Raw genomic sequence first — 17551 nt, 5'->3', positions numbered from 1 at the left:
TTATAGGAAAATGTCTTTATTACTGTATAATATTACTTATGTACATGATTGGAAACAATTCCTGAAAAGACTGATTTGGGTTTAGGAGCTCACTGAGATTATACTCAGCAGACAAGTTGTAGGGTCTACGGTCAATCTGTTACAATATACACCTTTCCTTATAGTAATACATAGGAACGAAGGCTCATATCCAGCCTGTGTATTAGAATAACGACGAGGCATTTCAGGCATCATAGCTACACAGGTCTCTTCTGAATTAGAAGCATAACAGGAGCCGACCTAAATTCATAAATATTATAACCCTGACTATGCTCATGCCTCCAAAACACAGCAGCAGCAGAAACTTTGTCAGGAAGCTATAAATATATGTACATACACTTTCAGCTGGAGAGGTGAAACCAAAATGGAAAAAAAAAAAAAAAAATACCACACGCAGTAAGAAAGAAATCAAACCGACAAAAAGAAAATAAACGTGAAAAATCTTCTTATCTGTACCTAAAAAAAAAAAAAAAAGAACAAAAAAATGAACAATTTCACAACCGGCTGATGCTGCACCATACGAGCAGTTTCAGGATCAGCAGAGCACAGACAGTAGTGTGGACATTGCGAGTTAGATTTTAGAGTACTGTAGTGTATTCAGTAGTGTATAATAATCCAGTGTAATAAACATGTACAGGTTTTGCCCCCGTAACAACAAGAATCCTAATATGAACATAAGAACCACATAAAACACAACCAACTCTCCATATAAATATTATTTTTGGCTTTCACATGCTAGAGAGGTTTCGATTAACAATTTCATGCCAAGTTGGCATCGAATCCTAAGAACTTCTCATCCTTTAACATGTCTAACACGTCCTATTTATACAGTATCTGTATACCGATCGTTAAGACTGTATATTCTACAACGAAAGAGATATCAGTAGTACCTGTGAGTGTACACTCGGAAAATAAAATAAAAAAAAAAAAGGCCATCACAAAAATACAGCAAGCTTCAAGAATTGTCTATAGGATTTAAAAAAAAAAAAAGAAAGAAAGAAAGAAAGGATGAGGGCGGGGAAGAAAAATCATACTTACAAACTATTTACAAGTTGCATATCAAGAGGAGTAAGGGAGAGTGAGCAGGAGCAGGGCAGTAGTACTGATTATATAAAAGGTTTTTGTGTGGTATAGTAGTCAAAAATACAGTGTCGAAGAGCTGAGGCCACTCCTTAAGTTCAGGTTTAACAGCTCATCCTGTCTCCACATGCACACAGCGCCAGAGTACTTCTCAACGTACTAATGCTCCATCTCCCGAACTGGCGCACTCCCTGTGAATATTGCATAAACCTTTCGTCTACTCAACCTTTCCAGTGCGTTCATGGTTGAAAGGCATATTGCCGAAAAAGATACTGTTAAATTGGTCATACTGTTGCTACAGGATGCTACAGTGATACGAGAAAAATGCGGAACCAAAAAAAAGAAAAAAAAGAAAATTGTGCCGGGGTTATGATCAGACCGCTTCAACCCACCAAGCAATCCCATCAGTGTGCAAGCTGCTAAACTTCACCCCTTAGCTTAGTATCTAATCAACCTGAAACCAAAAGGGAACGAGATATACACTGCTGTACCTTTCCAAAAATACATCCTATATACATTTAGCTTTTAAGGAGAAATCTAATGACACTAAAGCAAAACGAGCGAATGGAGAATGTTCGATCTAAAATAAATACACAATGCACCATTCACCAAGTGAATGTGAATGAGTCATAGAAAGCGAGAGAGATGCGATTATTCAGTTCACACACACACACCCACACTACACACGAAAGACACGGATCATCCATGAATGAATGCAGCAATAAATGCAATATTAATAGATTAATTCATGTTGGATGGAGGAAAGAAAAAAAAAAAAAAAAAACCTTTTAGGCACTGTCCAGCTTTCAGGAAGTCACTCCACTAAACACACATCAGTAGTGCCAGAATAACCCAACACAAATACACACACACACACACATATATATATATACTATATATAGATTTTAGATATTTTTCCCAAATAGTTGTCAGCTTTCCCCTGGAGTGACCTACCTAATCTGTCTATTTAACCCTTGCTTTAAATCTGAGGTTTGGGTAAAATTCTATGCACCCCGATTATACCAAAAGCTAAAGCTCAAAATAGCACCTGCATTCAAGTAAGATACTCTGCTCACGTTAAACACATACAGCCCACGTTCCTACAAGAGCGACACATGGAGTGCAATAAGATCTGTACAAACCCACATTCAGATTTCACTTCTTGACATGATAGCAGCCCAGAACTGGATTCAGTGACTTGTTATAGTAGTTCACACAATATGCAGGTAAAAAGTGATCTCTGCTCCTGAGCTGCTGATATGGGACTAATTGAAATATCTGGGAAATTAAAGGTCAATATCATGTTAGTAGAGTTTTGCTATCAGCTATTCTAGGGGCAGCAGTGCTCAACGTAGATCAATAGGATCGGAACTTGCAGTCTGTGGCCGTACATTAAAGAGGGATGGAGGAGCAGTTGAGTTCAAGAATATGATGCAATACAATTTTGTTAGTAGTTTTGGCTTTGTGGGTGAGGTAGGCCGTGTCACAACTCGACCGACGGCGGTACATTTTCTCAAACTGGCAGGATAGTTTGGAGCAGTAGTAATTTTGTACACTTGTTTCTGTTACAGTGTTCTCTGACCATCACTATGCTTGGGATTCTTTCACATTTTGACATCCTCGTCCACGCTGAGTTGAGACAGGGTCTTTTTGATGCGCAGAGCGGTCAGTCGAGCGGCACCATTGGCATACCAGCACTCCCTCATAATCTTCCCCATCACACGGAGAGCCTGAGAGGCAGGAAGAGGGAGGAGAGTTATATGGGGTGACATTGGCAACCATCTGGTAGAAAATATGCTTAGTTTGTGCGTGTGTGTGTGTGTGCACGTGTGTGCGAGAGGACATGCATGTGCATGGATACCTCATAGCTCTGCCACCAGTTGGGTACGTTTGGTCTTAACCTCTGGTCACACACCACCTTTCTCATCTCCTCGATGGACGGGTCAGAGGGCACCAGGTCATAGTAGGGGAGCTGGTATTCTTCATGGATACCTAACACACAAAGTGCTGCTTCAAAACATGCATCAAAATATGCAGATTTGCTAACAGTAAATACAAAGTGAAACAAAATGTTGTTCTAACAGAGTATGTAATTGTTAGAAAACTACAAACAACATCTGCACTGTCTCAGATAAGAGTATTGTGATTATTTAAAAGGTATGATATTTAATTGAACGAATGAAAATCCCCAATGGTGGTGCTTTTATTTTGAAAACAACCAACTTTGAGATAATTCATTCATTCATTAAATTCCTAGAACAGCACACCCTGTCATGTTTTATTCCTTTTATACTCTTCAGCCCTAATGAATAATAGCAGTTCTCTGCCTGATGTTAAGGACATTCAGAGAATGGACCATCACCCTTTTTAGCCTACATAAGATTTCTGTTATGTTGCTCCTCTTTTTGGACTGCCTCAAAAAACATCATCTAAAATCACTGTACCAGTGTCTCATAAGGAGGGCTAATACCCCTCTCACCTCCGGCATTGCAGCGGCGTGCAATCTCCCAGTACACCAGCCCCAGCGCATAGATGTCAGCACATTTAAAGGAGTCAAAGTGGCACATGTTGATACTCTCATCCAACACCTCTGGAGCCATGTACCTGAAACACAAAAAACCAAACTTTTCAGACACAAACACAAGCAGCCTATACTACAATACTCGGTGGTATTTGGCTCACTTTTGTGACAGAATGTTTAAATGTGTGGGTGGGTTGTATGTGTCTACCTCTTGGTGCCCACGCGCTGGTTGGGGGCGATGTCGATGGTATCCGTGACAGACTCGTGGCGTACTGCGAGGCCCAGATCGGCGATGGCACATGTGAGATTCTTCTTCACCAGAATGTTCTTTGATTTCAGGTCACGGTGAGCAATACCAGGCTTACCTGATTGAGAAGAAAAAGGATCCCATTAAATTACAGAAATCGAAAAATTTTCACTTGACCTAAACATGCATGCTATTTTTAATGTTTAATACTAGAAAACAAAAGCAATTAGACTTGAATAGATGTGCCACCAGATGGTCTTCGTCAGCCCTACTAAAACAAATGGCATCAGTTTTATAAACATAAGATAAGCAGCTTTGACGACTTATCCCAATTCACTACAAAATAATCCAGATCTTGCATTTTTTCCAAATCTCTCCCCCTTCACACATACCCTGTGTGCCCAGGATCTCCATATGCAGATGTGCCAGGCCACTGGCAGCAGAAAGCGCCAGTTTGATCATGATCTCGATGGTGACGGAGTATCGGTTCAGATAGTCGAAGAGAGAGCCATGTTCGTGATAATCAGACACCAGCCACAACTGAGTCCATGTCCCATTATCTGAAAGACACACACACATTGTTAAATTGCATGTTAGCCAAGGCTACATTAATTGCTAAATATATGTGAATTACACAACACTAAAACATTAAAACTGAAATGTGCCTATATACGTTTGGATTAAGGATAATTCAAAGTTCTTTTGAAAATAAAAGATATAGCAAATGTGCATTCTAGTACCATATGTTATGCAATTTAGGCAACTACAGTAAAAATACAAAATACACTCACAGAACACTTTATTAGGAATACCTGAACACCCAACTCAGACAAGCAATTATCTAATCAGCCAAACATGTGGCAGCAGTGCACTGCATAAAAATCATGCAGAAGCAGGAAAGTAGCTCCGGGTAATGTTCACATCAACCATCAGAATGGGGGAAAAATGTAATCTTAATGCTTTTGACTGTGGCATGATTGTTGGTGTCAGATGGGCTGGTTTGATGGTTTCTATAACTCTCCTGGGATCTTCACACAAAAGTGTGACTCAGAATGGTGCGATTTAAAAACACATCCAGTAAGTGGCAGTACTGCAGACAGAAACAACTAGTTGATGAGAGAGATCAGTGGAGAATGGCCAGACTAGTTCACGCTGACAAAAAGGTTACAGTAACGCAGAAAACCAATTGATGGGATACAATAGCACAAGCCATGTCAGGTTCCATTTCTGACAACCAAAAACAGAAAGCTGAGGCTGCAGTGTGCACAGACCCACCAAAACTGGACAGACTGGAAAAAGCCTGGTCTGATGAATCTCAATTTCTGCTGAGGCACACAGATGGTAGGGTCATAATTTGGCACCAACAGCATGAATCCTTGGACCCAACTTGTCTTGTGTGCCACAGCTTATTTGATTACGGTTGATAACCATGTGCATCCCTTCATGGTGACAATTTACCATCTTCTAAATGCTACTTCCAGAATGATAATGCACCATGTCACAAAGCAAAAGTCGTCTCAAGCTGCATTCATGAGCATGACAATGAGTTCAGTGTACTTCAGAGTCGTCCCAGTCACCATTGGGATGTCAGGAACATGTCATGACACCTTTGGGATGTGGTAGAACTGGTGTTTCATAGCATGAATGTGCATGTGAAAAATCTACAGGAATTATGAGACCAACATGGACCAGAATCTCAAAGGAATGTTTCCAACATCTTGTGAATCCATGATATGAAGAGGCTCTTTTGAAAGCAAAGATAGGTCTTATGCAGTATTAGTAGTGTTAGTACATGAATTTGAATTCTGATGATGCCAAATCCATCCATGACTGAGAGCCAAGGGAGCAAAATTGTGCTGTCTTGATAGGGGAAATTACATAATCTCTCCCCTTTCAATCACAGTGACACTAGCAAAATGTAAGAGTTTGTGAGATGTATGTAAAAGAGGTGAACTGTGATGGAGCACAAGCAGCAGATTAAAATGCACTACTTGGCTTGTCTCATAGGGAGCACATGCCAGCCTTCAGACCTTCAACCTCCCTGACTTGAAGCTGTAATACAATAAAGATAAGCTGGCTGGTGAGTGTGAATTATCCGCTGAGAATTGGGGGAGAGAAATTGTGAAAACGGAAATAATTAAACATGTAGTCCACATATATATATCCAACACAATTCCTAACCAAAAAGTGACTGGTCTACACAAAATTGACCCTGACCCTGCTAGGCATGCAGTGTTGTGTTGCATTTTACATAAATCTAGGGACCGAGCCGTCTAGCTTAAAACCCAACTACAGATGTGGTTCAGTGCAAGAGCTAATTGTGCATTTGGATATTCATGTGCATGTGTGTTTTAGCCCTGCAGTCCTACCCAAATGACCTGAACTGTACAGCATTAGAGTCAGTCATCTCTGTGGACATAATAGTTTAAGAAGTAATACTTTTTTTCAAATTTAAGCCACTTGTTTATTGCAGAGCCTGCTGTTGTGGTCTTTGCAGAAACTCATATCCACAATTTTAATTCTAGCATAGCTTACACTTAGCTTACACTTCAATGTCCAAGATAGCCAAGCTATTTTGCTAGTGGCTTTCTCAATGTCATGCTAAGTGCTAAAGATATTGATTGCCACAAGACCTGAGAGAATTGTGAAAGTTAAAATTGGGCTGTACTATGCTTAGCCTGAACTGCCACAGATCTACATTTGTGCAGCCATTTACCAGCTCTCCAACAAGAGGAGGATGACCATCTGCTGTGTACAGAGACTAGGCCTAGACCTTGATTCTAAGGCACACACCCAACCTAACAAAAGTAGCAAATTGCAAAGCCCAAGATGCATAAAACCAAAAATCTCTCGATTTAAGAGGACTGAATGTGTTTCTAAGATGGCCAGTGAAGCCCTGATTCCTTCACTAATGAGGGAAACAGCCCGGCTACTTCACCAACCAGCCACCTTAATGTGGGTACTTGGGCAGTTGTTGCATCGCCAGCCAGACTTGGTTTGGCACCGCAGAGCAGCAAAAAGTCTGATAGGTGTGATGTAGTAAAGTAGAAACGATCCTGAGCAGTAGTGTCCCTAGTATGCCTGAATCTGTTTATGGTTATGTGGAAAATATTCCAGAAGTGGCATGCAGCCCACCATTTGCACCTGGCACACCACCCAGTGCCTTAAGTGTTAACCTTTTCACAGGGAAAACTGAACAATCCCACTCCTAAAATACACTGAATTTGTATGTAGTAGTCATCTTGGCTCATCAGTCACCTGACTGGAAGCTCATATGCACATATCTACAGTTTTGAAGGGAGCTTGGCATCTCTTTTTCTTCTACTTTACCTTTGTTGTCAGCGGCAATAAAGCCCAGTATGTTTTCATGCCGCAGCATGATGGTCTGATAGATCTCAGCTTCGCGAAACCAGGAGCGCTCTTCTCGAGAGGAGAAAATCTTTACCGCCACGTCTCCTCCTCTCCACTTCCCCCTCCACACCTCTCCAAAGCGGCCCTTGCCTATGATCTCCTGTAGCACAATAGTCCGTGCTACTGTCCTCTGAACAAACAGAGGGAGACCTGTCCAAAGACAAACAGAGAAAGAAAAAAGGGAGCACAGACTAGATTATTTTTAATGTATTTACTTGGTCCAGAGAACACCATTTTACTCCAGTTTTGCACGTTCTAAAAAAACAAACAAAAAAAAACAATAATACAATACTCCAAAGCTTCTAAAATGTCTAATATCCTGGGTATTCAAATTATATTAAATCATAGTTATTTAGTGTTTAACTACAGGTGTTGAAAAATGCAGTTACAATCATTCAATCAGCCAACCATGTGGCAGCCTCACAATGCATAGAATTGTGCAAATACAAGTCAAGAGCATCAGATAATGTTGATTTGAAATGAGTTGTATGAGCTATAGCTGAGCATTATGTAACAGGATAGATTATACCCATGTATGTATATGTATGGAGGTCCAAGAGAGCAAAATGTAAAGTCAGTTTTGAGATTTTCTCCTGTTGTATAATTAATAATCTGCAGGTTTTGACATCTGCAGGTTGTCCACCTGGGCTAAACTAAAGCTGTGTGTGCTTCCTCAGTTGTACTGCTGACCTGAACCCGAGCCGGATGTTGACAGGTCATAGATGAGATCCTGCAATGTTTTGTCCTTAGCCAGGTACAGGTGTTCAGTGCTTGGGTCCTCCACCTCCAGTCTCTGTCTGTGGCCGTAGGCTCTCTGATGGTGTTGGAAAAGGAAGAGGCCCAGCAGTACCAGCACAAACAGAGCAAACAAAGGGCCTGCAACCACAGCAGCCAGCTCCACTGGCCCCCAGCCACCCATCATGGCCGAATTAGGCTGCACGGTCACTAAGACACATTACAGAAACATTAAACATCAGAGATCAATCAAATCTTAATACAAATGTACTGTCAATATTTATATATTTAAAATAATTCTCCATTCTAGTGTGTAATCAATAACAAGGTAAAGTTTTCTGCAAGGAAACCTTCATTTAGCATTTTTGGTAGAACCTTCCTGTGCCAGTAACAGTCAGAAACAAAGCTGCAATTTTTATTAACTTGTTAACTTTATGATAAAGAAAAATAAAGACTATCTAGCAAATAACGAGTTATAATTATTTTATAAGATAGTTATATATGGACATCATGTTACATTTTATTGCTTACATAGAATAGCTAGACAGAAGGCTGAGTTGGAACGATACGTAGTGAGTAGGACACTTACCTGAGGTCACCTTGAGGTCCAGACTGTTGCAGTAGTCCGTATAGCAGCAGTGGATGTTGAGCAGACCCTCGGCGCTCAGGCAGAAGAAGGGTTGCCCAGGAGGAACCAGCTTTTCTTTGTCGATACAGATTCGCACGTGCTGCTCCTGGCCATCAATAAGGGAGGTTGAAGCCATGCAGGCCCCCGTCGTCTCACAGCGGTAGCCATTCTTTTCACACTGAGACGTGGTGCAATTACACAACAGACCTAGAGAGAGAACGGGAGAGACATGGACTTGTGAAAACACTCTTTAAAAACCTACAGTGCTGCTCACTATCTCCTCATAGAACAGAGAGTTCAGACTTCAGTATACTGCTGTATCGCTTTCATACACCACCTGAACCAGCAGAAGCTAATGGTACTTGTGATCCTGTCTGTACTTTATTTCCTCAACAAGAATAATCACAGTGAGGATAAACACTGATTTATCAAGAGCATGGCTGCATGCTACCAATACAACAAGGAAGAACTGAGAGTGTTGGTTAAACAAATGATTTAGAAACATGTCAAGAACAATAAAATAAAATATCTACACATCTAATGAAACAACAACACAGTCTGAATGTGTTAATTCAAAATCTTTCATAAAGTTGTCACATTAGATCAGAAACTCTGTGTCAAAACTCCCAGATTTTGTCTTTTTGAGAAATAAAACTGCACATTCTGGCTCTAGACATCACCAAATCAAATTATTCTGTTTATATTGATATTAATACAGATAACATACCCCCAACCCCACCCCCTCAGAACTGAATATTACTAAAAAGCAAGATTTCTTGAAAAGGCCTCTGGGTTTATAGTCTTTTGTCTAATAAGACAGATTTAACATGAAGACAAATACACTGTACATGTAGATCAAATAGTGTCTGTACATGAGCATGTTTTGACTGAATAAGAACTGAGCCAAACCACGTGTCCAGACACTACCACTATGTTCCTTGGCCAGACTGGATAATCTAGTGCCAAATCTGGAAAGCCTGTGTTGTAGTTCTTTTAGGGGAGAAAAGAGAAAAAAAGATGACATCTTTCTTCTATAACAAAGGATTGCAGACTGAAATATTTGATTGATTTAAATGGAGACGCATTAGTTACACTGGGGTCATTTTTCTGATTCTCTGTTGTTATTTAATTGAGGGGACTTCTGGGAGATTTCTGGGGTCATTTTTGCCATTTGACGCAAGTATGGTTAAGAATGTGGACCATCAAGAAAAAAAAAGCTTACTGTGCAATGAAATTTGTAGTGTGAACTTAACCCGAGAGTTACACGCCATCATAAAACTGAATTATATCCTGATTCATTTCATTTCATTTCATTTCAAAAGCTTCATTCTCACAGCCATACATTTGTGTATGTTTTTGTGTGCTCATGTTACCTGTCTACACTAGGTACATGAACCTGGAGGACTGAATAATCGAAAGCATGTAAACAAGTTCTGTTTCTCTCTATCGTTTTTGTAAATCAAATATTTGTTGGTCTTAGGACTGTATAAGTGTCAGATTACTGTTCATACTTTTACATACTCCGCTACTTAGTCCCTACATCCCTGACAGCTTCCTGCCACTGTTGGTTTGAAACATGCAGCCACTTGCACACAATGTGTTTAATAACTGTAGCTTTTCATTTTCATATTCAAAAGACACAGAGGTACTTTGGCATTTCCCTACATGCACAGTCATACTCATACTCGCTGGTTCCCCCTTACTAGAGAGCTTGTGCACACACACGTACGCACACACACACACACCTGTCTGTATGGCCTGCAGGCCTGTCTCCTTTAACAAGCAGCTTTGATTATTGTAGAAGTAAATGAACTGACAGAGTGGGTGCTTAAGGAAAATGGCAGACATGCAACACAGAACAGACACAGTTTGTACACAGGAATGATGTTAAAGAACATACTTGATCCACTGAAGACAAACATGGACAGACCAGTTTAACTTTAAACACTCTAGTACAAAGCTTGAGTGTACACACACGCACACACACACACACGCACACACACGCACACACACGCACACACACGCACACACACACACGCACACACACACGCACGCACACACACGCACGCACGCACGCGCGCACACACACACACACACATACGCACATGAACACATATAATGATTCAATCTGAATGAAGGCCACTCTTTGAATATTATTCAAATTCTCAAATATTTACATAGTTAAAGGCAAATAATCAATCTTCAAGTATTTAACCCTGTATTCACACAGGCAAGAGGCCAGCCACGTATTCTTTTACACTCTCTGACTTTTCTAAACTAGACAAGACAGGAGAGCAAATGTACTGTACACATTCTGCTGTGAAATTTCTACACAGCACTGGGTTACCATTTCTATATTTCACATATTCATATCTCCATTAACCTGAGGACCTGAGAAACCTGCTGATAAAATCTCTGTACTTTAAAATGTGTAGAGTTTAAACCTCACAGCTCCACAGTACTTGATTTGATTCTAGCGAGCTCTGCCCTGTCACACAACACCTGAGCTGCTGCTGCTATTGCTGTGCAGCATAACACGCTCGGAGGCCATCTGCCCTCTTCCACACACATCGGCTCACAGACACCTCGATTCGACCCTGAGCTCAGGTTACTGTCTGTATGGAGTGTGTCTATGTTTTTCCTCAGGGTTCTCCAGCTACATTGTCCCAAGGATGTGTGTGTGTTGCTCTGTTATTAACAGGCATCCAAGCCTGAGCCTAAATTCTCCTACCTTGTCCCCAGTGCTCTCAGTATTGTCTCTGGATTCACTTTAAGCCTCCAGACTCTTTATATAGAAAAAAGGCTCTTAAAGAGCAGCAATTTGTATAACAGTTATAGTTATACACTATCAGTCAAGCTGCTGCAGTGCAGTGTAACAGACTCATAGGAAAAGGCTGTTTACCTTCTTCTGCATACATGAGCTCACAGACACCCACAACTGGCCTGTGACTAACGGGAAAAACAGCATGCCATCACGCCCACCAAGTTTTGCTGTCTTGGATTCACGGATGGCTGTGGCATTTTTGAGACTCCTGAACGCTTTTTTTGGTGCGAATACAAGATAAAGACAGCAAGATTACATGAAACAAAAAGGTATACACAAGTTTGAGATCATATGAAGAGTATGAGACGATAGATCAGTATTCATTTCCTGATGTTTACATGTTGACACGTTAAACTATTTAAAACTTTGCACCTTTGGTGACGGACCACATGCTTTCACATGGGCAAAAGTATTGGAATCAAAAGGATTCAAGGAAATAACACTTAATATTTCGTTTGGCTCCTAGCCTGTAATAACCGCCTCAACCCAGAGACCCACTGACATCACCAAACTGTTGCATTCTTCCTTTGTGATGCTTTCCCAGACTTGTACAGCAGCTTCATTCAGTTCAGTTGTTTGGGTTTCAGGGGGTTATTCCCTTCAGTCTCCTCTTTAACAGGTGCAATGCTGCTCCACTGGTTTAAGGTCTGGGGATTGATTTGGCCAGTCTAAAAACCTTCCACATTTTTCCCCTGATGAAGTCTTTGGTTGAGTTGGCCGTGTGTTTTCAGTCATTGTCTGGCTGCATAATAATGTTCCTCCCAAATATATTGCATGAATTTCTCTATAAATTGATTTCATAAGTTTCATCATCAAAGATTCAGCAGTCTTCCAAAAGCAAAAGCAGCCAGGCAAGCCAAAGCCATGGTACCACCTCCACCATGGTTGATAACTTTCGAAGATCTTTCGAAGCTCATCTCTGTATTTTACTAATGATGCTTTGCATCTTCTGGTATTTCTACTACCAAAGTCTAGACAGCTCTCTGCTTTCTCATTTTCAACAGGAAACACAGTCTTCTGAGGTAAACCCCAGGGTTCAAAACAAGAGGTGACATTCACAGCTATTAACTGTTGAAACAATCAATCTAACAGAGCACACCTGGGCAACAAAACACACCGGTCAATCATATGTTCCAATATTTTCTGACTTGAAAAATGAGTGGGCTTAAACAAACAGTGTCAGGTTTCAATTTATCAGCTATAATTCTGGTAGTTTAATATTTATCTTTTAACCTCAAACCCAAATGTATTCAGTGTATGTTAAAAAAAACCCTAAAGAACTGGCCTTGCTGATCCAATACTTTCAGAGGGGACAGTGAAAGTATTTTAACAAGAACTGGACAGTCCTCATAAAAATGTAGGCAGACAAACTGTAGACAAATGACTGTAAATTATATAGACTGAGGGCTAACTAAGGTTTTCCTTTAGTGTGTGTTAAGAAGCCTATTTAAAAGACAGAGTGGAGTTAAAATAGTCTCTATCTAAAATAGGCCACTTGGATGAATAACTAAATAAGCTTTTAAATTGCACTTTGTGCGTGTGTGTGTGTCTCCTCACACATCTGAAACAGCGTCACCAGCCTTATTCCCGGCTCTGCTCTGTCAGCAATGTTTAAAAGTTCACAGAAGGGGAAGGAGCTGCTAAATGCACTCCAATAGACTACAAAGACAAGCACAAAGGCAAACACACTGCTTAGCTTTTCTGAACATTAACCAGCGATGCAAGTCTTATTCTCTGTGAGCGTGTGTGTGCATGAAAACTGAAGTAGAGTTGTTCGTTTGTGTGTGTGTGTGTGTAGGAAGGAATGTTTTCATATGTATAAGCATGCCTTCATCCCTCCATTTTCTCCCACACTCTAGGAAATAAGCGAGCATTGTATCAGTGTTACAGTCACACGTTAAAGGAATGTTCTTGTTCCTCATCTTAATGTTTATCTACTGTGTGTAGATGTAGCACATTCATGATCACCATACAATTTAAACATCTCTTTGCAAAGACAAAAACAAGAAGAAGACAAAACGATTATGAGACACTTGCTTATAATGTGTTGTTTTATATTGACTACTTTAACCAATCCTTCACTCAAATCGATTTGTGAATTAAGATTTAAACCTGCATAAATGACCCTTTTACAGATGGGACTCATTTTAGAGGCGATCATTTATCATCGTGTGTCATGTATAGACACGCAAACATTAGTAGATTTTTAACTGTATTGTTTCAATCTTGTAAAGTTGGATAAAACTCCTCCGCTATCTATTCTGGCCTTTATTGTGTTTTAAAGTGTAACAGCTGTGATTTTGAGTGTGTTATACAGTACTATGTTTTAAACATTAGTCACAGGATTGTATGTCCTATAGCAATGGCACATGTCCTACAGACGCAGTTCATTTCTTTTCTTTTGTAAGATTTCCCAGATGAGCCACATCCTTCTCAGGAAGAGTACAGATGTTTCACACACAGTGACACCTCTCTCTTACTCATGGAGAAACTACAAAAATGTCACTTACAAAGTGGAATGCAGCCATTATCCAAATCATCTACGCTCCTTTACAGTGTCACAAATGTTGACCAACTTGCTGCGATGATGGTAATCAAAACCTCAGTGAAGGGTCAGCTACTGACAGAAACCATATCACATCAGTCAGTTTGACATGTTGCAGTTATTACCAGAATATCTCTGGGTAATAATCCACCAAACCCACCAAGTCAGTCTTTTTTTTTTTTTTTTTTTTTTTTTTACATTTTCTTTTACAAAATAACCAGTCTAGAAAAAGGGATCCATTTTTTAATTTCAACAAAAAAAAACAAACATACAAAAAACATACATGGATCAGGCATAACATTATGACCACCTGCCTAATATTGTGTTGGTCCCCCTTTTGCTGTCGAAACAGCCCTGACCTGTCATGCACTGTGTATTGTGACACCTTTCTATCAGAACCAGCATTAACGTCTTCAGCAATTTGAGCAACAGTAGCTTGCGTGTTAGATTGGATCACACGGGCCTGCCTTCACTCCCCACGTGCATCAATGAGCCTTGGCCACCCATGACCCCGTCACAGGTTCACCTCTGTTCCTTCCTTGGACCACTTTTGATAGATACTGACCACTGCAGACCGGGAACACTGCACAAGAGCTGCAGTTTTGGAGATGCTCTGATCCAGTCGTCTAGTCATCACAATTTGGCCCTTGTCAAACTCGCACAAAACCTTACACTTGCCCATTTTTCCTGCTTCTAACACATCAACTTTGAGGACAAAATGTTCACTTGCTGCCTAATATATCCCACCCACTAACAGGTGCCATGATGAGGAGATACTCAGTGTTATTTACTTCACTTCTCAGTGCTCATAATGTTATGCCTGTTTGGTGTATAATATACCTCTTTCTATTTGAATTGAAATTCTGTTATGTCCTATGGGGAAAAAGAGGTTCTTCAGTGTAATAATACTCCAGTAAGCACTTGTTTCTATTGTATCGTGCAGAATACAAAAGTATTGGCCCGGGTTTCAAACATGGAACAATAAAATATAGACATCTTTCTAAAAACAATCCTCTCCAGAGGACATTTTTTGAGCTCTGAGGACAGGTACAGTCTATGGAAATGTGGCACTCATGTGACCTACTAATAATCAAGCACAACTAGAGTGGCCATGAAATGTCAAAACAATCAGTTTCTATTAAATGAGGTGTCCGTAGTACACAACAAGTGCTTACTGTGACGATCAAGTTTACATAGTAAAGACAATCTCATCTCTGACTTAGACAGAGATCGCCCATGTGAATCAAGTCATAATGATTACAGATGTCCACAGACATTACTCTAGAGACCCTTGTCCAGAAATCTTCACCTGTCCGAATGATACCTTACACTACCATTTGAGAAGATTTCAAATGCCTTACTAATGATAATGCCTACTACTAATGTGTGCACACTGACACTGCTAGAAAACATCACTCTCTGTACGTGTCTACTCAGGTGTTTTACTGTAGCCAGAAGAAAACCACAAAAATGTGTGATGTATAGAGGAATTGGGTGAGGCAAGACAAGCGTGTCGTAATGTGCTCATTACCCTTGAACGTTGCCATTTTATTACCGCCAACATGTTTCAGCTGTGTGTCCTGCTTTGTATTCCCTCACCAATGATGAACCCACAATACGCAATCTATGATAAGAAAACACTCACAGTAAGCCTTTCTGCTATCCTGGCTATGTATTTGAAGAAAGAGAGAAAGTGAATGATAGTTTGTGCAACAGTCTGTATGCAAAGTGGCGAGAGATTTTTATGCCGCTGTTCTTGTGAAAAGGTCTCTTTCAGCTGAATCCACTACAGAGAGGGTGGCAGATTGCTATAGGTTACATCGACATGTTCTTTGTCATGACAACAGAGAGAGAAGGGAGGAGGTGCACAGGGAGAGTATATTATTGACCGGGTGTAAGATGATGCTCGGATTTGCTGCGCCTACAGCACAGGCCAGTATGGAAAGGGAAAGAAAGGAGAGAGCGAGAAAGCGTGAGAGAGAGAGAGAGAGAGAGAGAGAGAGAACACAAAAGGTAGGGTGTGAGTGCACGTCCATTTCTGCCCTTATGATGGATCAATCTTTTCTCTCTGTCCCTTATGAATAAACATTGCACCCCCGTGAATCTGCCCTCATCTTGAAGTCAAAGCCCTCATCACAGGCCGTAGCACAGTCCAGCTCGGATGTTAGTATCATCTCAGAGAGGATCGTGTTTCTCAGGTGAACACACAGTGACCATGCAGACCTCAGGGCTGTCCTGCCACTCAGCTCCATTACTAATGTGTTCACTGGTCATCAGGAAGGAGTGAAGTCTGTCTTTTCTGTTTGTGCACAGAAACATGATAACAGCACTAGTGCCCTTATCACTATCAGCAGAATGAAACTTACGTACAGGGATTGTACACAAAAGCGTGTACTTTTATTCTGGACAGATAACAGCATGCGGGTTCAGTAGCATTTACGCAGAAATTAAAACGTAATGTGAATGAAAATTTAGTGATAAATCCTGAAATGCACGTGAAGGCCTGAATTCCTTAGTACAGATTTCGGCGGCCCGTGTAACTCAGGTGTGAATATATTTTTTAAATGTCATTGTCTTCATAACCACCAGTTTCGTAAAAACAAAGCGGTGAAATTAAATAAATAAGTTCGACATTACAAATGATAATAGCTGGTTAGTACACTTTACATCTCTACAGAGAGCTCGTTGATAGCCTATGCTAACTATAACTGGCTAAACTAGCCTCATTCCAGAGTCTCATCACCTGAGACACAGAGTAAAGGTTAGCTTTAAGATAACGACTAATAAATAAAACCCACACCACAAATGTTCATTATACCCTGGAAAACAAACCAACACCCCAAACATAAAGGAAGCCCGCTTTGCTAGCGAGTTAGCTACCGAGCTTCGGAATAGAAGGAGCGCCATGTTGTTGTAGTTAATGCCAAATTTCACCGCGACCGAATAAATAAACACGGAACCCGAATATCGCCGATGTAAACAATCATTTACTCACCATCACATCCTCCACCAAATCCCAAAACAGCGAAACATACGATCAGGATTCGGGTTTTATCCATGGTCAGAATCCCATCGCATTACATTTGAGCATTTAAAGTGCGATATTGACAGCAGAGCTCGAGCTCAAACCATCACACACACACACACACACACATACATACATACACACACACACACACACACACACACCGTCAGAGCCGGGAGGAGTTTAAGGCATAGGCGATTTAAAGGGGAGGACTTCATTTTGGCTGAGCCATCTGAGCCGATCAAATCTGAAATCTTTGCTTTACATCAGTGCTGATTAATTCACTAATCTGATTGATTAATTAATGAGTTATTAATGTTTAATAACAGAGGATAATTTCGCCTGGTGTAAAGCAACTCTCAAGTTTATGTTATTATTTAGTAATAGTCTAGTAATAACTAGGCCAAATTAACAGAAACTAGTTACTCTAGATAATGTATATATATCTATATAATATAGATAATATATAGATAATATATATATATATATATATATA

The 17551-nt window shown here is 40.4% G+C and overlaps 1 protein-coding gene across 1 annotated transcript; it reads right to left on the bottom strand.

Annotated features, from left to right (window-relative positions):
* Nucleotides 1-395: 395 nt before the first annotated feature.
* On the bottom strand, nt 396-17213 carry acvr1bb (activin A receptor type 1Bb). Its single transcript, XM_058403201.1, has 9 exons — nt 17026-17213; nt 8623-8868; nt 7989-8243; nt 7218-7448; nt 4280-4447; nt 3849-4005; nt 3599-3723; nt 2981-3111; nt 396-2849 (listed from the first exon to the last, which is right to left on the bottom strand). Exons 1-9 carry the CDS (start codon nt 17087-17089, stop codon nt 2724-2726), a joined length of 1503 nt encoding a protein of 500 aa, XP_058259184.1. The 5' UTR covers nt 17090-17213; the 3' UTR covers nt 396-2723.
* Nucleotides 17214-17551: the final 338 nt, after the last annotated feature.

This window comes from Hemibagrus wyckioides, linkage group LG11 (assembly GCF_019097595.1).
Source record: "Hemibagrus wyckioides isolate EC202008001 linkage group LG11, SWU_Hwy_1.0, whole genome shotgun sequence".
Taxonomy (NCBI): Eukaryota; Metazoa; Chordata; class Actinopteri; order Siluriformes; family Bagridae; genus Hemibagrus; species Hemibagrus wyckioides.
This window is presented reverse-complemented; position numbering and strand designations above follow the sequence as displayed.

Coding starts and splice junctions, on each gene's coding strand:
- acvr1bb (XM_058403201.1), bottom strand. CDS start 17,089: ATGGATAAAACCCGAATCCTGATCGTATGTTTCGCTGTTTTGGGATTT. Junction 8,244..8,622: donor GGACCTCAAGGTGACCTCAG/GTAAGTGTCCTA, acceptor AATGTGTCTTAG/TGACCGTGCAGCCTAATTCG. Junction 3,112..3,598: donor ACGCCGCTGCAATGCCGGAG/GTGAGAGGGGTA, acceptor TTTGTGTGTTAG/GTATCCATGAAGAATACCAG.